Consider the following 17,356-nt stretch of genomic DNA (forward strand, 5'->3'; position numbering starts at 1 on the left):
GGCATGGTTGTGAATTATGTGAATCAAAAGAATGAGAACGTGCTTTGATAAAGGTAGAGAAGAGTTTGTGAACTAGAAATTGTGTTCAAGAAATCAGACCGAGCTCGTGCAGACGATGGCGATCTGTCCATCGCTCTTAAAGGAACAGGCCACCGTTTCTCCATACTGCGATATGTTCCAACTTCACCCCCATTTGGAGCTATTCGGAGGAATACATTGGGAGAGGCCAAACATCTTTGGTCGTTTTGTGTGACTGAGGGCACGCACAAAGACCAGACAGGTACACATCAACTCATCTAAGCTCAAGCAAGAACATATCTCAGTATGGCTGGAAGACTTGGCCCCAGCCCGGAGGTGTTGGGACCGGGCTGGAAGACTTGGCCCCAGCCCGGAGGTGGCCTGTTCCTTTAAGTGAATGATGAGAGCCGAATCTCACTCGCGAGCTGTCATTCTTTTTTTATTGTTGAGACTAGATGCAAGTTGGTCATTTTATGCTCACTACTGCCACCTCAGGTCTTACGCGTAACTGCAGTTTCTATATTAAGCTCATGCGCGTCAGTGTGGTGAATCGGTCTGAGCTCATTCTACACATTAGGACGTGGTAGAACATGTAGGTGTGGACACATTTTCTTGGTAACTTAAATCAAGGACAAACTTACTTATTTACAGATAATGCAGTGCAGTGTCCTAGCCATGAAAAAAAAGACCATTTCATTCATTTTTCATGCCAGTATGTCCAAACACAAACATTCCCATCACAAGGCTAGGAGAGGGTGAAGTGTTTTGCCAAAGGACACAGCGTCATCCCGCCCCAGTTCTTGACTCGACCGGCGATCGCGAGCCTGACCCCGCCTCAGCAGGGGCCTCCTCACTGTGAGGCTTTCCACTCCCCCCCCCCGCCAAAATAAAAGCCCGCTTTATTCAGGTTACACTCAGCCGGTCGGGAACAAACACACCGCTACAAATCACGTCTGCGCAGCGTGAAATCTAATCCCGGTGACTGGAGGAAGGCGGAGGAGAGTCTGCTGCCAGGAGAAACAATAAAGGACGCATTTAACGCCGCCACACGCTTTGACAATGTGTGTCTTTTTTGTAGTATTTTGTATTTCACAGGCGTGCCGGGAAACTGGGAGAGCCGGGGGGGAAGAGATTGTAATGGAGTCTCACAATTGGTCTAATACGCCCGAGCACTACCTGTTTTTCTCAAATTTCTGAAACCAGTAATTAAATTCTCATTACAAAACCAATCGAAACACAATACAGCAGTTTCCATCGGAGAATGACGGGTCAGACCCTGAGGGATGTTGTTTTTATTCAGGCCTTTCAGTTTCAGACTCATGTATTCTGTTGGATATTAGGGATATTCTCATGGTCACAGGGAAACATTTTAAACATTTTGAGCTGCACAAAGCTAAAGGGACTTTGCGAGGTTAGGTAACTTTGTGTGAACGAGCAAGAAAAATAGTGATCAAGACAGAGCGAAATAGTGCTCAAGACAGAGCGAGTCAAAGCAAGACTTAAAAAAGTGCTCAAGACAGAGCGAAATAGTGCTCAAGACAGAGCGAGTCAAAGCAAGACTTAAAAAAGTGCTCAAGACAGAGCGAAATAGTGCTCAAGACAGAGCGAGTCAAAGCAAGACTTAAAAATAGTGATCAAGACAGAGCGAAATAGTGCTCAAGACAGAGCGAGTCAAAACAAGACTTAAAATAGTGCTCAAGACAGAGCGAAATAGTGCTCAAGACAGAGCGAGTCAAAACAAGACTTAAAATAGTGCTCAAGACAGAGCGAGTCAAAACAAAACTTAAAAATAGAGCTCAAGACAGAGCGAGTCAAAACAAGACTTAAAATAGTGCTCAAGACAGAGCGAGTCAAAACAAGACTTAAAATAGTGCTCAAGACAGAGCGAGTCAAAACAAAACTTAAAAATAGAGCTCAAGACAGAGTGAGTCAAAACAAGACTTAAAAATAGAGCTCAAGACAGAGTGAGTCAAAACAAGACTTAAAAATAGAGCTCAAGACAGAGCGAAATAGTGCTCAAGACAGAGCGAGACAAAACAAAACTTAAAAATAGAGCTCAAGACAGAGCGAGTCAAAACAAGACTTAAAATAGTGCTCAAGACAGAGCGAGTCAAAACAAGACTTAAAAATAGAGCTCAAGACAGAGCGAAATAGTGCTCAAGACAGAGCAAGTCAAAACAAGACCTAAAAATAGTGCTCAAGACAGAGCGAAATAGTGCTCAAGACAGAGCGAGTCAAAACAAGACTTAAAAATAGTGCTCAAGACAGAGCGAAATAGTGCTCAAGACAGAGTGAGTCAAAACAAGACTTAAAATAATGCTCAAGATGGAGCGAGTCAAAACAAGACTTAAAATAGTGCTCAAGACAGAGCGAGTCAAAACAAGACTTAAAATAGTGCTCAAGACAGAGCGAGTCAAAACAAGACTTAAAAATAGAGCTCAAGACAGAGCGAAATAGTGCTCAAGACAGAGCAAGTCAAAACAAGACCTAAAAATAGTGCTCAAGACAGAGCGAAATAGTGCTCAAGACAGAGCGAGTCAAAACAAGACTTAAAAATAGTGCTCAAGACAGAGCGAAATAGTGCTCAAGACAGAGCGAGTCAAAACAAGACTTAAAAATAGAGCTCAAGACAGAGCGAAATAGTGCTCAAGACAGAGCGAGACAAAACAAAACTTAAAAATAGAGCTCAAGACAGAGCGAGTCAAAACAAGACTTAAAATAGTGCTCAAGACAGAGCGAGTCAAAACAAGACTTAAAAATAGTGCTCAAGACAGAGCGAATCTAAACAAGACTTAAAAATGTATATAACTGAAAGTATTTTATCTACACTCTTGCCTCTTACTGTAATTGATTAATTCTATGTTGATGTTTTTATTGATTGTATTTGTTTTCTTATATTTATGCAACTGTGAAGCACTTTGAATTGCCTTGTGTATGAATTGTGCTCTACAAATAAACTTGCCTTGCCTTGCCTTTTGAGAAAAGTGTTTTTGCTGCAAGATCGCTCCGTTCTCCGTTTTCCCAAACCTCCGAGGCGACGTCACGAGGTCGTTTTTCCTGGGCGGCAATAGGCGCGTCCTCAATCGATACAAGTTGTGATCCGCTGCTTTAAATTGCATCCAGACGCTGTTCTTCTGCTTCACGCTCAGAGTCCTTTCGTTTTTTGGGGAGAGGTGCAGTTATGGACTTGCCCCACTTGGACGGCTGCTTGTGTTCTGCGGCCAAACGCTTTGAGAGGCACCTGGAAGACATTTTTGTGGACATGAACTTTCGGGGCGTCTTCCTCCTGAGTGCGTCCCATTCGTCTCGTCGTTGTCTCAGGGCGTTATTATATTGTCATATTGTTCTGGGGCCAAAGCAGAGAAGAGCCATCCCATCCAGAGAGTTAGAGCTCCATCAGCATATTCTATATCTACATGGGTTTAGATGATTTGGATTGCTTCTGGACTGGAGCTGACAGTGACTAACGCCTCATTTGAAAGCTAAGACCAACAAAACTGGCCTAAAGTGATCCGTTTCCTCGCTTGGCCGCAGTGTCGTCGCTTTTTTCATTTTTCCATCTCATTGTTGCCACATTTTTGTTGCACTTTTGTGTTTTATGGTCACTTTTTTGTTGAGTTTTCATCCTCGTTTTCACATTTTTTGCCGCTTTTAGATTTGGGTAATGCCAAACTGGAGAAAATGAGCTCAGTTCAGATAAAAGAGGTAAAGGAAGTTGTTTTAGCTCCAAATAAATTGAATGCGTTTTACATTATTTCTCTGTTTTCTGCGTTTAGATGAGAAATTTAAAGTGATAGTCGGTAAGATTGCAGAAGTGAGGAGAGAGTGACATTTGAAAGCAAAATAATCGAACGGACTTTCAAAAGTAAATGATCAAGCTCCTCCCCCTCCTCTCCTGATTGGCTGGTTCACTGAAAAAGCTCGTCTCATTGGTCAAAGCGACGGCACCGGGGATCCTGATCAGGGGAGGAACTTTAGAAAAAATATGATCATTTAATATTATGAATGTCAAATTCAAGACCCAGGCGGTCAAATATGTGTAAATCTATTTAAACTTACAGACCATCACTTTAAAGCACTGGCACCAGCCTGTTCTTCCTCCAGTCATAAGGAAATGGGCTCCAGAAGTTCCTCGCTCTAATGGACTTTCCTTTGAAACTATTTTCCACTCTTTAAGTCATTATTAAAGTCTGTCCTTCTTACCTTGTCTTAACACACTCGACATCATCATCTTTAATTGGTTTATTATATTTTTGCCCTATTCTAAATATTGGAGCTGGCTCCAAGTTGCTAGCATGAACGAGCTTCAGTTAGCCACTCCCATCACTTAGTCCATTGTAATGTACAGTCTGTTGTCGTAACTGGAGTCGTCCTTGTTTGGACTTTTGCGGCTGTTTAGCATTGGCTCTAGGGATGCACTGATCCGATATTTTGAGCTCCCGATTTTTGACACTTCATCTGGCCGATACCGATCTGATACTGTCTTTTTATATTATTATATTTTTACATAATATATATCATTATATATTATAGCCTATGGATGTTACAGTAGTTTCACCAGTTGGCTTTTTTTTTTTAAAACACATGCAAAGAGGTTTTGGCTTTTGCATTGAATTTTAAAGGTACACTGCGTGACATTTTGAACTTTACTGTTGCAGCAAAACAAAACATAATACTAATGACACAGAAAACACTGTTACTGCAGTGTGTGATAAAAGAATGGACTTGGATGAGAAACTAACCTGCCTTTCATCACATCTCCATGGAAACGAGCTGGAGACGCACCCACTCCCAGTAAAGTTTACAATCACATCTTAGCAGGGCTGAGCCTCATACATGTGTGTTTGTACATTTATGAGGTGTTTTTCTTTGATGAAAATATCTGTCATAAAATAAATGCTTGTATTTCAATTTCATTTATTGGGTAAAATTCTCCGCGGTGTGGCTTTAAATTACAACGTTTCTCAGAAGCAGGTGTTAAGCAGCAGAATAACGATAGTAGACAAATTCATTTATATCCTCCTGTGTGATGTTGATGTTCTGTTCAGATCTGTGATTTGACTTTGGCAGCCACCTGGATTCTGTTTTAAAATGTGTCTTGTACGCCCGTGATGTCCTGGATCTGCAGCGGCTCCAGTCTGCAGGTTTACCGCTGTGCTGCGATAAGAGCTGCGGTGCTGTAGACCTGGAGCCGCTGCAGATCCAGGACCGCAGAAACACGGCCGTCTTGTATCGGACCCGTCCAGTCATCAAATCCATCCAATCCGATACTCTAAAAATGCCCGGATCGGCTACCGATACCGATACGGAATCTCGGATCGGCACATCCCTACTTGGTTCAGTCCCCGATTTCCTGGCAGACATCTTTTAAAACGTTGGTTACTGCTTTTAACAGCAGGAGACGACTGGACTGGGCATTATGGGTGAATTGTCTTCATGGATTGAGAGAAATGGCTTCAGTTCGTGCTTGGAATCGGCCATCTTTTTGCTGGTCGGCCTTTGTCTTTACAAAAAAGGCTGAAAAGAACCTTGGCCGCTCCAGTTTATGATCACTGGACAAGTACTTTATTTTCCTTTTTCCTCCCATAACTCCTTTTACAAGCTCTTCACTACATTTCCCAGAGTTCACGTGCCCCGCCTCCTCCACGCTCCACAGGCTGAACCGCCAGGGCCCACTCGTCCGTCCGTCCGTCTGGATCAGCACTTAGTTTAACTTTATATTAGTTTCTGAATCTACAAACACGGCAAACACAAAACTCTCCGTCTTAGCTCCTGCGAGACGCCGTCAGGATCGGATTTATTGGACAGAGTTGGAATGGGTCCCTGATTGAAAGAGCCTCTCCGTCAGCGCGGGCGACGTGTTTCAGATCGTTCGCTTTAATGGACTGGAAATGCTCACACTTTTTAATTCCTAATTTATGTCGCGCATTCAAAGCGGCGTGTCAGAATCAGACGGATAATTAATTAACGAATGTAACGTGTCAAGAATCCAAAGGTCAGTCAAAGTCCTTCTGGTTATGGTTATATTACGGTAATGCGCAGGGTGGAACATCACTCCCATACAAGGAAAACGCTGCTGAAACTGAGGCTTAAAGAAAAAAAGTTTAATTTAGAAAATAAGCGACAAAATGTAATGTTGTGAAGTTGAATGTTTATTTATCATTAGAATGTCATGGAGTAAAAGCAATAAGTGACTAAAAATATGACCAAAAAAGTGACAAGAAATGACAAAAATATGGCAAAAAAATGACAAAAAAAATGACAAAAAATGACAAAAAAATGACAAAAAAAATGACCCAAAAAATGACAAAAAATGACCAAAAAAATGACAAAAAAGTGACCAAAAAAGACAAAAAAGTGACCAAAAAACAGCAAAAATGACAAAAAAAGACAAAAAAGTGACAAAAAAGTGACAAAAAACAGCAAAAATGACCAAAAAAACCAAAAAATCTGACACAAAAATGACAAAAAAGTTGCCAAAAAAGACTAAAAAGTGACCAAAAATACAGCAAAAATGACAAAAAAGAAAACAAAAAATATGACAAAATAATAACAAAAAAGTGACCAAAAAAAGACAAAAAAGTGACAAAAAAACAGCAAAAATGACTAAAAATGACAAAAAACAAAAAATATCACAAAATAATAACCAAAAAGCGACAAAAAAGTGACAAAAAATGACCCAATAAAGTGAAAAAAGGGTAAAATAAAGCAAAATAAGAATGACAAAAAAGTGACATAAGTGACAAAAAAATAAAATAAAAATACGGCCAACAATGAAAGATGAAGTTTCTTAATTGAAATGTTGGTGGTACAAACTCATCCCTAATCTTCCTGACATGTTTGTAGCCTCCCAGGTCTTCACAGGGACAAGTTCATCGGCACATTTCACAACTGGCAGTGTCACTTTTCAGGGTCACTTTCACAAGAATGCTAGAAAACCATCCTGCAAGCTCATGAAATTGATACAAATGCTTTATAATTAGATCTACAGTGTTTTCCGCACAAATGTCTGAGTTTACAATATACTGCAGACAAATCAGGTAAAGCTCCTTTAAGTACAGTATATACTTCTTCTGTCAATATGCTCAGGGGCATAGGCGACCCAGGCGGTGCCGTCTACTTTAATTTTGAACCCCATGAGGTCCATGCTCCCATTTGTAAATTTACTTCAGAAGTACAGGTCCAATATAACTGTTATATGATTCCACATACAATCTGTAAAGTCATTTTTCCCCCTAAGAAATATACTACATTTATTATTGTTCAAAGATCTCCACAAAGGTTAAATGCTGTATGTATAATGAATACCTGTATCCATCTTTCTAACAGCAGGCTTTGCGCTGCTGTCGTTCCCCTTTCAGACAGCTCCCTCTAGAGGCCGGCCGTGGCCACTGCAGCCTGTGGCCAATAACACCTGCGTAGCTCTGTGCTCGCTGGCTCCTCGCCGGTGATCCTTGTCTCTTTATTTTGTATTTATTTTTTGCCGCCGTCTTTACAGCCTCTCCCGGGTAAGCCGCCAGTGCGTCTCCGCTTTTGTTTCCTTGTAAAGATTTGAAGGGGCGTAGGGAGCGAGGGAGGGGAGGAGGAGGGATGCACTTCAGTGTCCTCAGTAGCATCAGCCGGGACCTGATGAGGAGAGAGATGTTCTGCTTAGCTCATACTAGTTACTGTAGGCACTGTTTGTAGAGATGTCCATGGAAACTCTGCAGATTACTGACATTAATATACATGTACTGTTGGATTTCTTTCCATATTCAAGCATTTCAAATGATGTGCATGTGGCAATTTCAGAACAAAAAGGAGATTTGAGACAGATTTTGGACACTTTGTATTGTGGATTCAAAATGCAATAAATCAGGCTGTCAGACGTCTTTGTTAGAATCTTTCTGGGGGGAAAAAACAAGTTGAAATATGGACAATATGGACATTATTGTTGTGTATTAAAAGCAAAAGGTGTCTGTCTGTGCTACTGTAACCTCTTAACCTCCACCTTAACTGAGGGCATTTTCTCCAGCTCGGCTTTACCCAAATCAAAACTTAAAATATAGACGAAAACAGGAGGTAAACAAGGATGAGAATGCGTCGATTTTTTTTTTTTTTACAAAAAAGCAAAAAAAAAGCAGCAAAAACATTAGAAATAACTAACAAAAACTGACAAAAGAAGCGATAAAAAATACAAAAGGGACAAAAAACACTAAAAATCACAAAAAAATTACAACAAAGTAAGAAAAAAAGCAACAAAAAAATACGAAAAAAAAAATTAAAATCACAGCAACAATAATATGACAAAAAAACAGCGACAAAGTGATGATAACATGGCAACAACACAAGGAAAAATCCGTTTTGTAGGTCTTTTAGATCAGGTATTACACTGACCAATAGAATGTAAGCTCTCGAGTCAAGAAGCTTTTAGATTTAGGTAAAGCCGAACTGGAAACAATAGGCTTGGTTAAGGAGGTTGAGGTTGAAAAGCCACATTTTTTACCACATCGTCACTTTTTTTTGCTGTATTTTCGACACGTTTTCGGCGTTTTTTGGTTGTTGTGGTTTTGTCACATTATTGCTGCTTTCTTGTAATTCATTATTTACTTATTTTTTAGAAGGGGGGGGGGAGTTAAATCTTGCCATGGGCGCCATATTGGTTTGATCCGGCCCTGCTCCAGGTGTGTGTGTGTGTGTTTTAAGCTCAAACAAGTCCACTGTGAGCGTCAGAGAGAAAGTTGCCAGATAATGAGTGAGTAAAAGCGCGGGGCGATCGTGTGGCCCCGGGCCGGGTTCGCGCCGATGAGCCCTCGCGGCGGAGGAGGCGGCAGATGTTGCAACAGCTGCTCGTTCAGCTGCAAATTGAATCCATCCACTGGCTGCCTTTTCCCAGCACCGTCCACTCCCGGGTCTGCTCCGGCAGGGTCTGCTCCGGCAGGGACTCCAGGCTGAACCGGTACTTACTTTGACTAGTTCTTTTACCGCTGCTGCATTTTGGGACAGGTTTATTTGGGATCTAAAGGGAAGCTGTTACTTATGTGGTATTGTAGTCGAGGAAAGCGATCCATCCAGCATTAAATGAACAGCGCAAAACAGAAAATAATTGTCTTTTCCTTCTTTCAGTGATTAGGTTGACCTTAATGTTGCCGAGGACCTTGTGTTTCAGAAACACCAGTTTGCTGCTCAGAAATATAGAATGGATCTAATTTTCCAGAACAGTTTCCAGTGACACCCATACTACAGGTCAGGGGTCAGACCAATGGCCGCTGGTTGCTCTGCTTTGTGACTAGGGGCCTCCATATTATGGGCGGCAAAACAAGTTAGTTTTTCATTAGAAAGCATTGAACTTTACACACATTCTAAACACCTGTGAAGCCTGGTTTCTAATTTGTTTTTACTTTCTACAGCTGGATATTGCTCCTGTGATAAATAAAGCTGGGTTAGTTACAAGGAAAGTTTTAGAAATGTTTTAAACTAATGAGGGCCGGGTTTTCATTGACAGGCCGTTAGCATTAGAGCTAATGGCACGGCTGCGACCGAACGTGACGCGAGGGCCGAGTCTACAGTGAAGATCCCGCCTTTTTGCCCATATTAGGAACAGGCTCTCTTCTGAGTCAGGGGAAAACTCTCGATTTACCGATGGATCTACGTTCCCGCCCCGAAAGGACAAGATCGCGAATACAAGCGTTTCCTTCGCAGGGTGGCTGGGGGTGAGGAGCTCAGTTTACCCGGGAGGAGCTCGGAGTAGAGTTGCTGCTCCTTCACGTCAAAAGGAGCAGCATGAGGTGGCTCGGGCATCTGTTTCGGAGTCTCCTGGTCGCCTCCCCAGGGCATGTCCTCGGGGAAGGATTTGCCTATGTCCCCCGAGCTGGCCTGGTGTTGCCTCGGGGTCCCCCCAGAACAGCTGGAGGAGGTCTGGGCATCTCTGCTGAGACTGCTGCCCCCGCGACCCGGCCCTGGATGGAGGAACATGCTCCGTCAGAGCTGGGTGGGAGGAGTCCTAGATTCCCTTTCGAATGTGGTCATCATGGCAAACATGGAGGAGTGAGCCGACGATGTCTATTATTTTCTACAGTCTACGAGTCAGACCCACAATCGCTCAGTCCAATGGGGGCAACCCTTGTGTTTGTTTGCTTTAAAAAGTTGTCGACAAAAAGTGAAAAATTGTCATGCTGAACTTGAAGGCGGCAAAACAAAAAGGGTCTTCCCTGAAAGCGAGGACGGGGAACGGTTTCTTGACCTGATCTGCTCCTGCTCGCCTTCACCGAGCTTCCCGAACGTCCTCTCTTGACTCCGCAGCTCATTATCGCCTCTGCCACAGAGACGTTGATCATAATGCATCTATTTTCTCTCCGCTCTCGCAGTGCAAAGTGTGTTTACTTGCCCCCCGCTGATCGCTTTGCAGACTGCGCAAGCGTTTGGGCGGGAGCGTCTGGGTCCGGATCCACGAAGCGCTCACGAACGGCTCCATTGAACACGTTTGGCGGAGCAGAGAGCAGAGCTGAGCCGCTGTCACAAAAGATCATGGAGTCGCAATGGGCTGAGGTGAACTCGGATGAAATGGGTAACGTTTCAAAAGGGGGGGAGCAACAAGGGGGGAACTCTGGTGGAAAATGGGACGAGCGCTGAACCTTTTGAGGGACTTAAGCCGGGGAAGGATTTAAAACGTGATACAAAGAGCTCGGGCCACAGACATAAGGACTGTTTTTTTTCCACTATTAATAATCTCACACTTGTATAAAGCCACAGACTAAACGATCCTGACACGTGCGAATCACAATGAGGGACAAACGCCAGACCTCCAAGAGAGTCATTTTGGATTCTAGACAACAGCGTAATTCAAATCATTCGTTAGCGGGGAAGTCTTTTCAGGCCACGCCTCCCTAAACTCAGGGAGAGGGAAGTCGGGTTTGCCTTTTTTGCCTTTTCTGAAACACACAGTCTCAGGCAACATTTACGCCACATTCGGTGTTTGTTTCTGGCAAAATAATCGATAAACAATATTATCACGATAATTCCCTATGGTTTAAGGATTTCACTGAAGCTGCAGGAATGATAGAAATTATGGAGCTGGGTAATGAAATATTCCTTCATCGTCTGCTATAAATGTCGTATTGAGTGAGATTGAGTCCTGGAACCCCCACCTTAACGTGGTGGAGGGGTTTGAGCCCGAATGATCCTGGAGCTCTGTTGTCGGGGGATTCGTGCCCCTGGTAGGGTCTCCCATGACAAACAGGTCCTAGGTGACGGGTCAGACAAAGAGCGGGTCAGAAGCTCCTTATGAGAGACCAACAGGCCCAGTTATAATCATGAGGCCGACCTTCTGTGGACCCACTACCTGCAGGAGGAGCAATGTGATTTGATGGATGGATGGATGGATGGATGGATGGATGGATAATACAGGAGAGCCATGCAGTGCTACTAGCGTCAAATTAATCGTCTTTGTTGCCAAACTTTGAGAACTCAACACATTATAAGAGGTTTCCCAATCTATAACAGCAAATCAGATCTTACAAGGGATCACAAGACTCACCACAGTTTAATCTCTTTTTTAAACGCTGAAGAATCTGGAAGAGTTATTGGAAGACGATTCCAGCTCGTGCCTTTCACAGATCTGGTGTTTTGTCCGGCGGCGGGTTCGTCTGAATGGATCTTCACAGTCTCCTCTAGTGGCTGATCTGGTTCTTTTCTTTTAAGGAATTCCTCCAAAGGGGGAGGGGCCAAGTCATGGAGGGATCTGTAGACAAGACAAGCGTGTTTAAAAGTCCTGTCATTTTCAAAACTCAAAATATGATGTTTCTCGAGAACTGGACAATGGTGAGATGAGGCGCGTTGTCTGGCAAAAACCTTGATGCTGTTTTGCAGATTTTCGTGCAGTGATGACGATACAGTAAGACGGTACTCTCTGTGCGAGAAAATCATACAATGAAGATTGAATTTTATAGTGTTTACAACCTTTTTAATATGTTTCTTGAAGTCCAGTGTGACTCCAAAGTACTTAAACGGAGAGAACAATTCAAATACCTGCGTTCACTCTCGGTGCAGACTCTTTTCCATCTCTTAGTTTTCTCTTGCTGTCAATTCACGAAAATCCCTCACCTCAGTCTTTACTTTCTCCCGGTGAGGGTAAAGTTTGGAGTATATTCAGATCCACCTCGTTCACCCGTTCACTCGCCCTGACAGCGGGGACAGCGCCTCTCACTCATTCTGCCAAAATCTTGCACTGATCAGGGGAGCGGGGCCCCCTTGTGGCGTAATTCACAAAGGTCAATTTATTTATTCATATAAGATGGTACATTGCATGTTAATTAACATGAGTTCTCGAGGTCCACATGTAAATATGCCAGAGTTAGGTTGCCAGGTTGTTGTTCACAGACAGGAAACACCACAGAACAACAAGCACAAAAGTCATGAACAAAAGACAATATAAGACAATCAATCAATCTTGGAATAAGCCTGTGCCATCAGGGAAGTAAAAACCCACTGATCGGATTCTTTGGGTGTTTGCTGAACCTCGACCAGACCAAGATCAGAACAGTTTGTTACATCCACATACTGGCCCGCAACTTCCTGCATCCGTTGAATCCTGTGCCAAGTCGATAAAGTATGTAACATTCCTATACCTGCTTCATATCAACTTTTTTCACTTTAAAGACGAGCCTTTTTCCCAGCGTGTTGGACACCGGCGCTTCCTCCTCATCACAGCTCTGCAGGGATTTGTACCGATCAGTCTCTCGTGCCTTTTCTAATCCCAGCAGTGGAGCGGAGCGCTGTCTTTATATGGGGTTGAGCGCGGGCCTGTGTTTGGTCTACCTAAATTCCCCGTTCAGCCCTGGGGGAGCGCAGACGTCCCTGTATGGCAGTCGGTGCGCGGTGAATAAAAAAGGAAGAGAGAGGGAGAGAGAACGAGAGGGGGAAAGTCTATTCTTGTTCAAGCTGCAATATCTCAGGTACTGACTGCGCGGGGCCTCGGAGGGAAGAGGCTTGACATGAAAGGTGGAGGAGGTAAAGTGTGAAAGAAGTTATAGCTGAAGGCAAATCCAAGGAGGAAATGTAATTCGGGCTAAAGACGGAGACGGTGGCTATAGCGGCTGGCTGGGGGAAAGTGTATTTGTCACAGAGCATGAAGAAGCATCTGCAGCCGGGTGTTATGGTATAGGTTTACAAATAAAGATGACGAGTCACGAATGCCATGGATGGAATTGGATGATTCGGGGCAGAGGCTTCACGCGGCGTCACAATAATCGGGCGAATGTGAGCCCTATAAGTATGAATATGTTTGTTAAAGGGGGGGTATTATGACATTTTCAAGCTTTACATCATCATGTTATTCCCTCATTAAAAACATGCCTGAAGTGTTGCCTTGGCACATTCACGTATTTTTGAGTAATCTGTAAAAACTCTGATGGCGGCCATTTTAGGGATAGGTTTGGCTGGGTCCTCCTAGGAACGCCCCCACCTCCTGGAGACGCCTCCGAGCTTTCGTCACCAGCCGAGTAACCAACCACTGCTCCTCAGCAGAACCCCCTCCCCACTGATGCCACAGACAGCGTGTGGAGGGGGCGTGTCTGAAAGGCTCAGAGGTTCTTAAAGAGACAGAGGCCTATTTCAAGACATTCACTACAGCCATTTTGAGAGAGCAATTTTATACAACGCAGTTATTCTAATTTACTGCAGTTACAGACCAACAGAAGGTTTGGTCATCATTGTAGTGTGCTATAGACTGGTGCTATGTGATTGAAAAAAGCATAATATCCCCTCTTTAAGTGTGACGTCACGACTTCCACTTCCGGGTCCTAGCATACCGGCTAATATGCGAGAAAAAAAACATTAAAAACTAGGTGGCAGTAATAACTTGTAGTTCTTTTATCGAGTCACTAGGTGGCAGCATTAGGCAGCACAACTAAGATTTTAACACCAGAGATGCTCAAGGCTTTGCTGCAGCTGTTCCCATTGAAAAACCCAATTGACGTCCATAGACGTCATTGGCAGTCAATGAGTTAAGGAGCTAAGAACAAGGTTTCAGAACTCTCCGATCTCCGTTTCATGAAATAAAAACATGAGCTTTGTCCTAAATATGAAAGTATAAAGTAGGTCATGGAGCGTTAGAGCCACAGCAGCATCTGAGAGTTTTATTATAGGAAATCTATGAAGTTGTGGCAACATTACACACTTTTATTTACATTATACAAGAACGGAACTTAAAGGAACAGGCCACCGTTTTTCCAGACTGAGATATGTTCTTACCTGGGACGAGTTGATCCGTACCTTTCTGGTCTTTGCCTGTGGAAGAGCTTGGTCTCTTCTAACTTCACCCTGTTTGGAGCTATAGGAAGCTCTATAAGCCTATGTGGATAATTAGCATGTCTATCTGTGTAGTTTCATATTGCAGTGGTTCATGTCTGTAACTTTCAGAGTCAGTGAAAATCGCACCGTGCTGTTTATGAAGAGTTGTTTATGTAACACCTCAGTCTGACATTTGTGCAGTTGCTCAGATTGTCCGGAAATGGCTGAGAAATCCGTTTCCTTTGGTCATTTCTCATCTCAAATCCCATCGCAGTAACTCAAATCCCCAAACCTTGCTCAACAGCCAGGACAATCTCTATCAGTCTCGAGGAAACAGACTTAAATGCCTCGGCTATAATCTGATTTTCTCCGAGGCGGACGGTATCTTTTCTATCTCCCTGCAGCCAAACCGCGGCGGCAGCTGCTGCGGCCGGTCTGTCGGTGCCGCTCAAAGCCGCGGTGTCGCTTTCTTTAACAGCACTGAGAGACAGAGAGGCTTAACATTGACAATATGAGGGATTAGTGTTGAGCCAAACCCACCTGTTTCTCTTCATGTTTCAGCAAAACGGCCCCACAGCTCAATTTGTCTAATGATTTATTTGAAATCCAATACTTAAAGCTCAAACAATAACAATAGACACTGAGGCCGAAGCTTTTGGAAGAAGAAAGTTTGCCTTTGGAGCTGACGAATGGGGCGTAGGTTTTGACCGATTTCTGTCTCTTCTGTGTTTCAGATCTACACAGACTGGGCCAACCACTACCTGGCCAAGTCGGGCTGCCCCCGCCTCATCAAAGACCTGAGCCAGGACGTCACCGATGGGGTCCTGCTGGCGCAAATCATCCAGATCATTGGTGAGAAACATCTTCACTTCCTCACTTTAAGTTGCAGCTTCGGATTTTGCCGTGGAATGAGAAAAGGTTTGCCACATTACGGCGAGTCGTCCTGCTCCAAATATGGTCATTTAATTTGTGGAAGATGCGGAAAGTGTGCGGGCGATGTTTCGCCGATAGTACGAGACAAAGCTTTTAACCTCTTACCTTAACTGAGTGCATTTTCTCCAGTTTGGAAATGCTTCTGGGCTGGACCTCATTGAGAGCTAAGGCCGACATAATGTCCAGTGCAGGCTCTCAGTAGCAGTAGTTTTCCATCTTCAATGAAGGTTATTGAGTCATCGTCTGTACTTTCAACACTTCAACTGCAGAGTACAGAGGATGACTCAAGAACTTTCATCGAAAATGGTCTAATAAACTGATTGGAACTTTTATGTCCTGTTATCACCACATTTTTTTCCATGTTTTTGTTGCTTTTTCATAATTTTTTGTCACTTGTTTGTTGCTTTTTTGTCATTTTTTGTCCATGTTTTTGTCTGTTTCTGTTGCTTTTTCAGCCTTTTTTGTTGCTTCATTGTTTCTTTTTTGTTGCTCTTCTGTGACTTTTCTTGCTTTTTCATCACTTGTTTCGTTGCTATTTCGACACTTTTTTGACAGAAGCTTTTAGATTTGAGTAAAGTCAAACTGGAGAAAATGTGCTTGGTTCTGGTGGGGGTAAGGAGGTTAAAGTCTCTCTTCTTCAAGATGAGTTTTTACAGCCTTGCAAGTCACTTTAGTAGCACGTTGTACAGTCACCATGAGTGGAAAATATATCATTTTAGCATTTTTAAACTCCGTCTAATCCCTTTAATACTATTTTAGTTCATGCTTTTTGAAAAGCTAAACCAGATATCCCAAATCCCCTCTAACATGTCAACAAAATTAACCCATGAAGTAAAACCTGCCTCTGTCCATTATTAAGATTCCATCGCCAAAAACATACTGTAGGTCAAATGTAGTTATAGTATAACACCTATTTATACCATGGTCTGGGTGAATACTCGATTCTGATTGGCTGGTGGGGGCTAACAAGCGTGCATTATTTTGGTATAACCGCACACGTAGTCCGGTAGTTAAATCACTGGGATATCACTCCGCTGTGGCGTCGCCATAGCAACACATGACACAGCTGAATCAGATACATGCGTAATTAGTGACTGACAGGAACGTATGAGATGGATTTTGTTTACTTTCAACGTTTTTGGCCAAAACAAAACGTTTGATAAATGGGAAGTAGAATAAAATATGAGCTTTACATTTCTATTGAAAACGGTTAAGGCACTATTCATCATTTTCAGGCGTACATAAAATGATCCTGCATTTAAACATATTTGTCTGGATTAGTAAAGTCAAACATAAAAGTTTCTGTTCGTGGGGCCCAGGTGTGAGTGACTCCACCGCAGCTGTTTCCATAAACAGTTGAGCTGGTTGAGCTAGCTAGCTAGCTTCAGGTTAAATAGCGTAAAAGTGAAATAACTCCTGCCCACGAGTGCCGCATATCGGTGTTTACTTCCAGGGAAAAGTGCCGGGTTAGTCCTGTTGTGTTGTGATTCTGGCGATGCAGCGTGTGCAGTAAGGGAAATGTATTTGACCCGTTTGGTGATGGGTCGTGATGAGCAGTGGGGGCACCGTCTCCAGGATTCAGATACTAGGATAGAATAAACTTCATTGTCCCATAGGGAACTTTGTCTTGGACTTCATAGAATAACAATATATGTCAGTGCATTCAAATACATGCATGTGGAATATGGCTGCGAGTGTTACACATTAAGGCTGCGATGTTGCCCAGAGTTCCATCGAGGCAATAAAGAGAATATAAAAGACCCGAACACAAAGTACTATCTGCGCTTGTTAAGAATACAGGAATAAAAGAGTGTTTGTATCTGCTGCTTGTGGCTCTTATAGCCCCGCATCGTTTCCCCAACAGTAGAAGCTCATAATGAATATTATTCATTAAAGAGAAGGTTCTTTGAGAATGTGTTTTGCCTGAGCCAGGGCCGAGGATTCAAAGACTGTTTGTAAAGAAGGGTGCTCTTTCCTGCCAATGATCTTCATGGCATATTGTGCATGTTTCTGGTTGATGTGGGGGAAACTGGGGGAGACCAGACAGATCCAGACATGGAAAGGCCCGATTCACGAGCAGTGTCTCGCCTTTAAAGGAATAGTTCACTGTTTTTCCATGCTGAGATATGTTCTTACC

At 43.2% G+C, this 17,356-nt stretch overlaps 1 protein-coding gene across 9 annotated transcripts in view; it reads left to right on the plus strand.

The window, feature by feature from the left end:
- Nucleotides 1-17,356, plus strand: part of nav3 (neuron navigator 3) — a 541,592-nt gene that overhangs the window by 247,625 nt on the left and 276,611 nt on the right. For all 9 annotated transcript variants that reach the window (XM_079582525.1, XM_079582518.1, XM_079582523.1 and 6 more), the window contains exon 2: nucleotides 15,021-15,138. In XM_079582525.1, the coding sequence (XP_079438651.1) occupies nucleotides 15,021-15,138 (118 nt within the window). The remainder of the gene's footprint in view (nucleotides 1-15,020; nucleotides 15,139-17,356) is intronic.

The sequence above is a fragment of the Gobius niger genome (genome assembly GCF_951799975.1).
Source record: "Gobius niger genome assembly, chromosome: 2".
Lineage (NCBI taxonomy): Eukaryota > Metazoa > Chordata > Actinopteri > Gobiiformes > Gobiidae > Gobius > Gobius niger.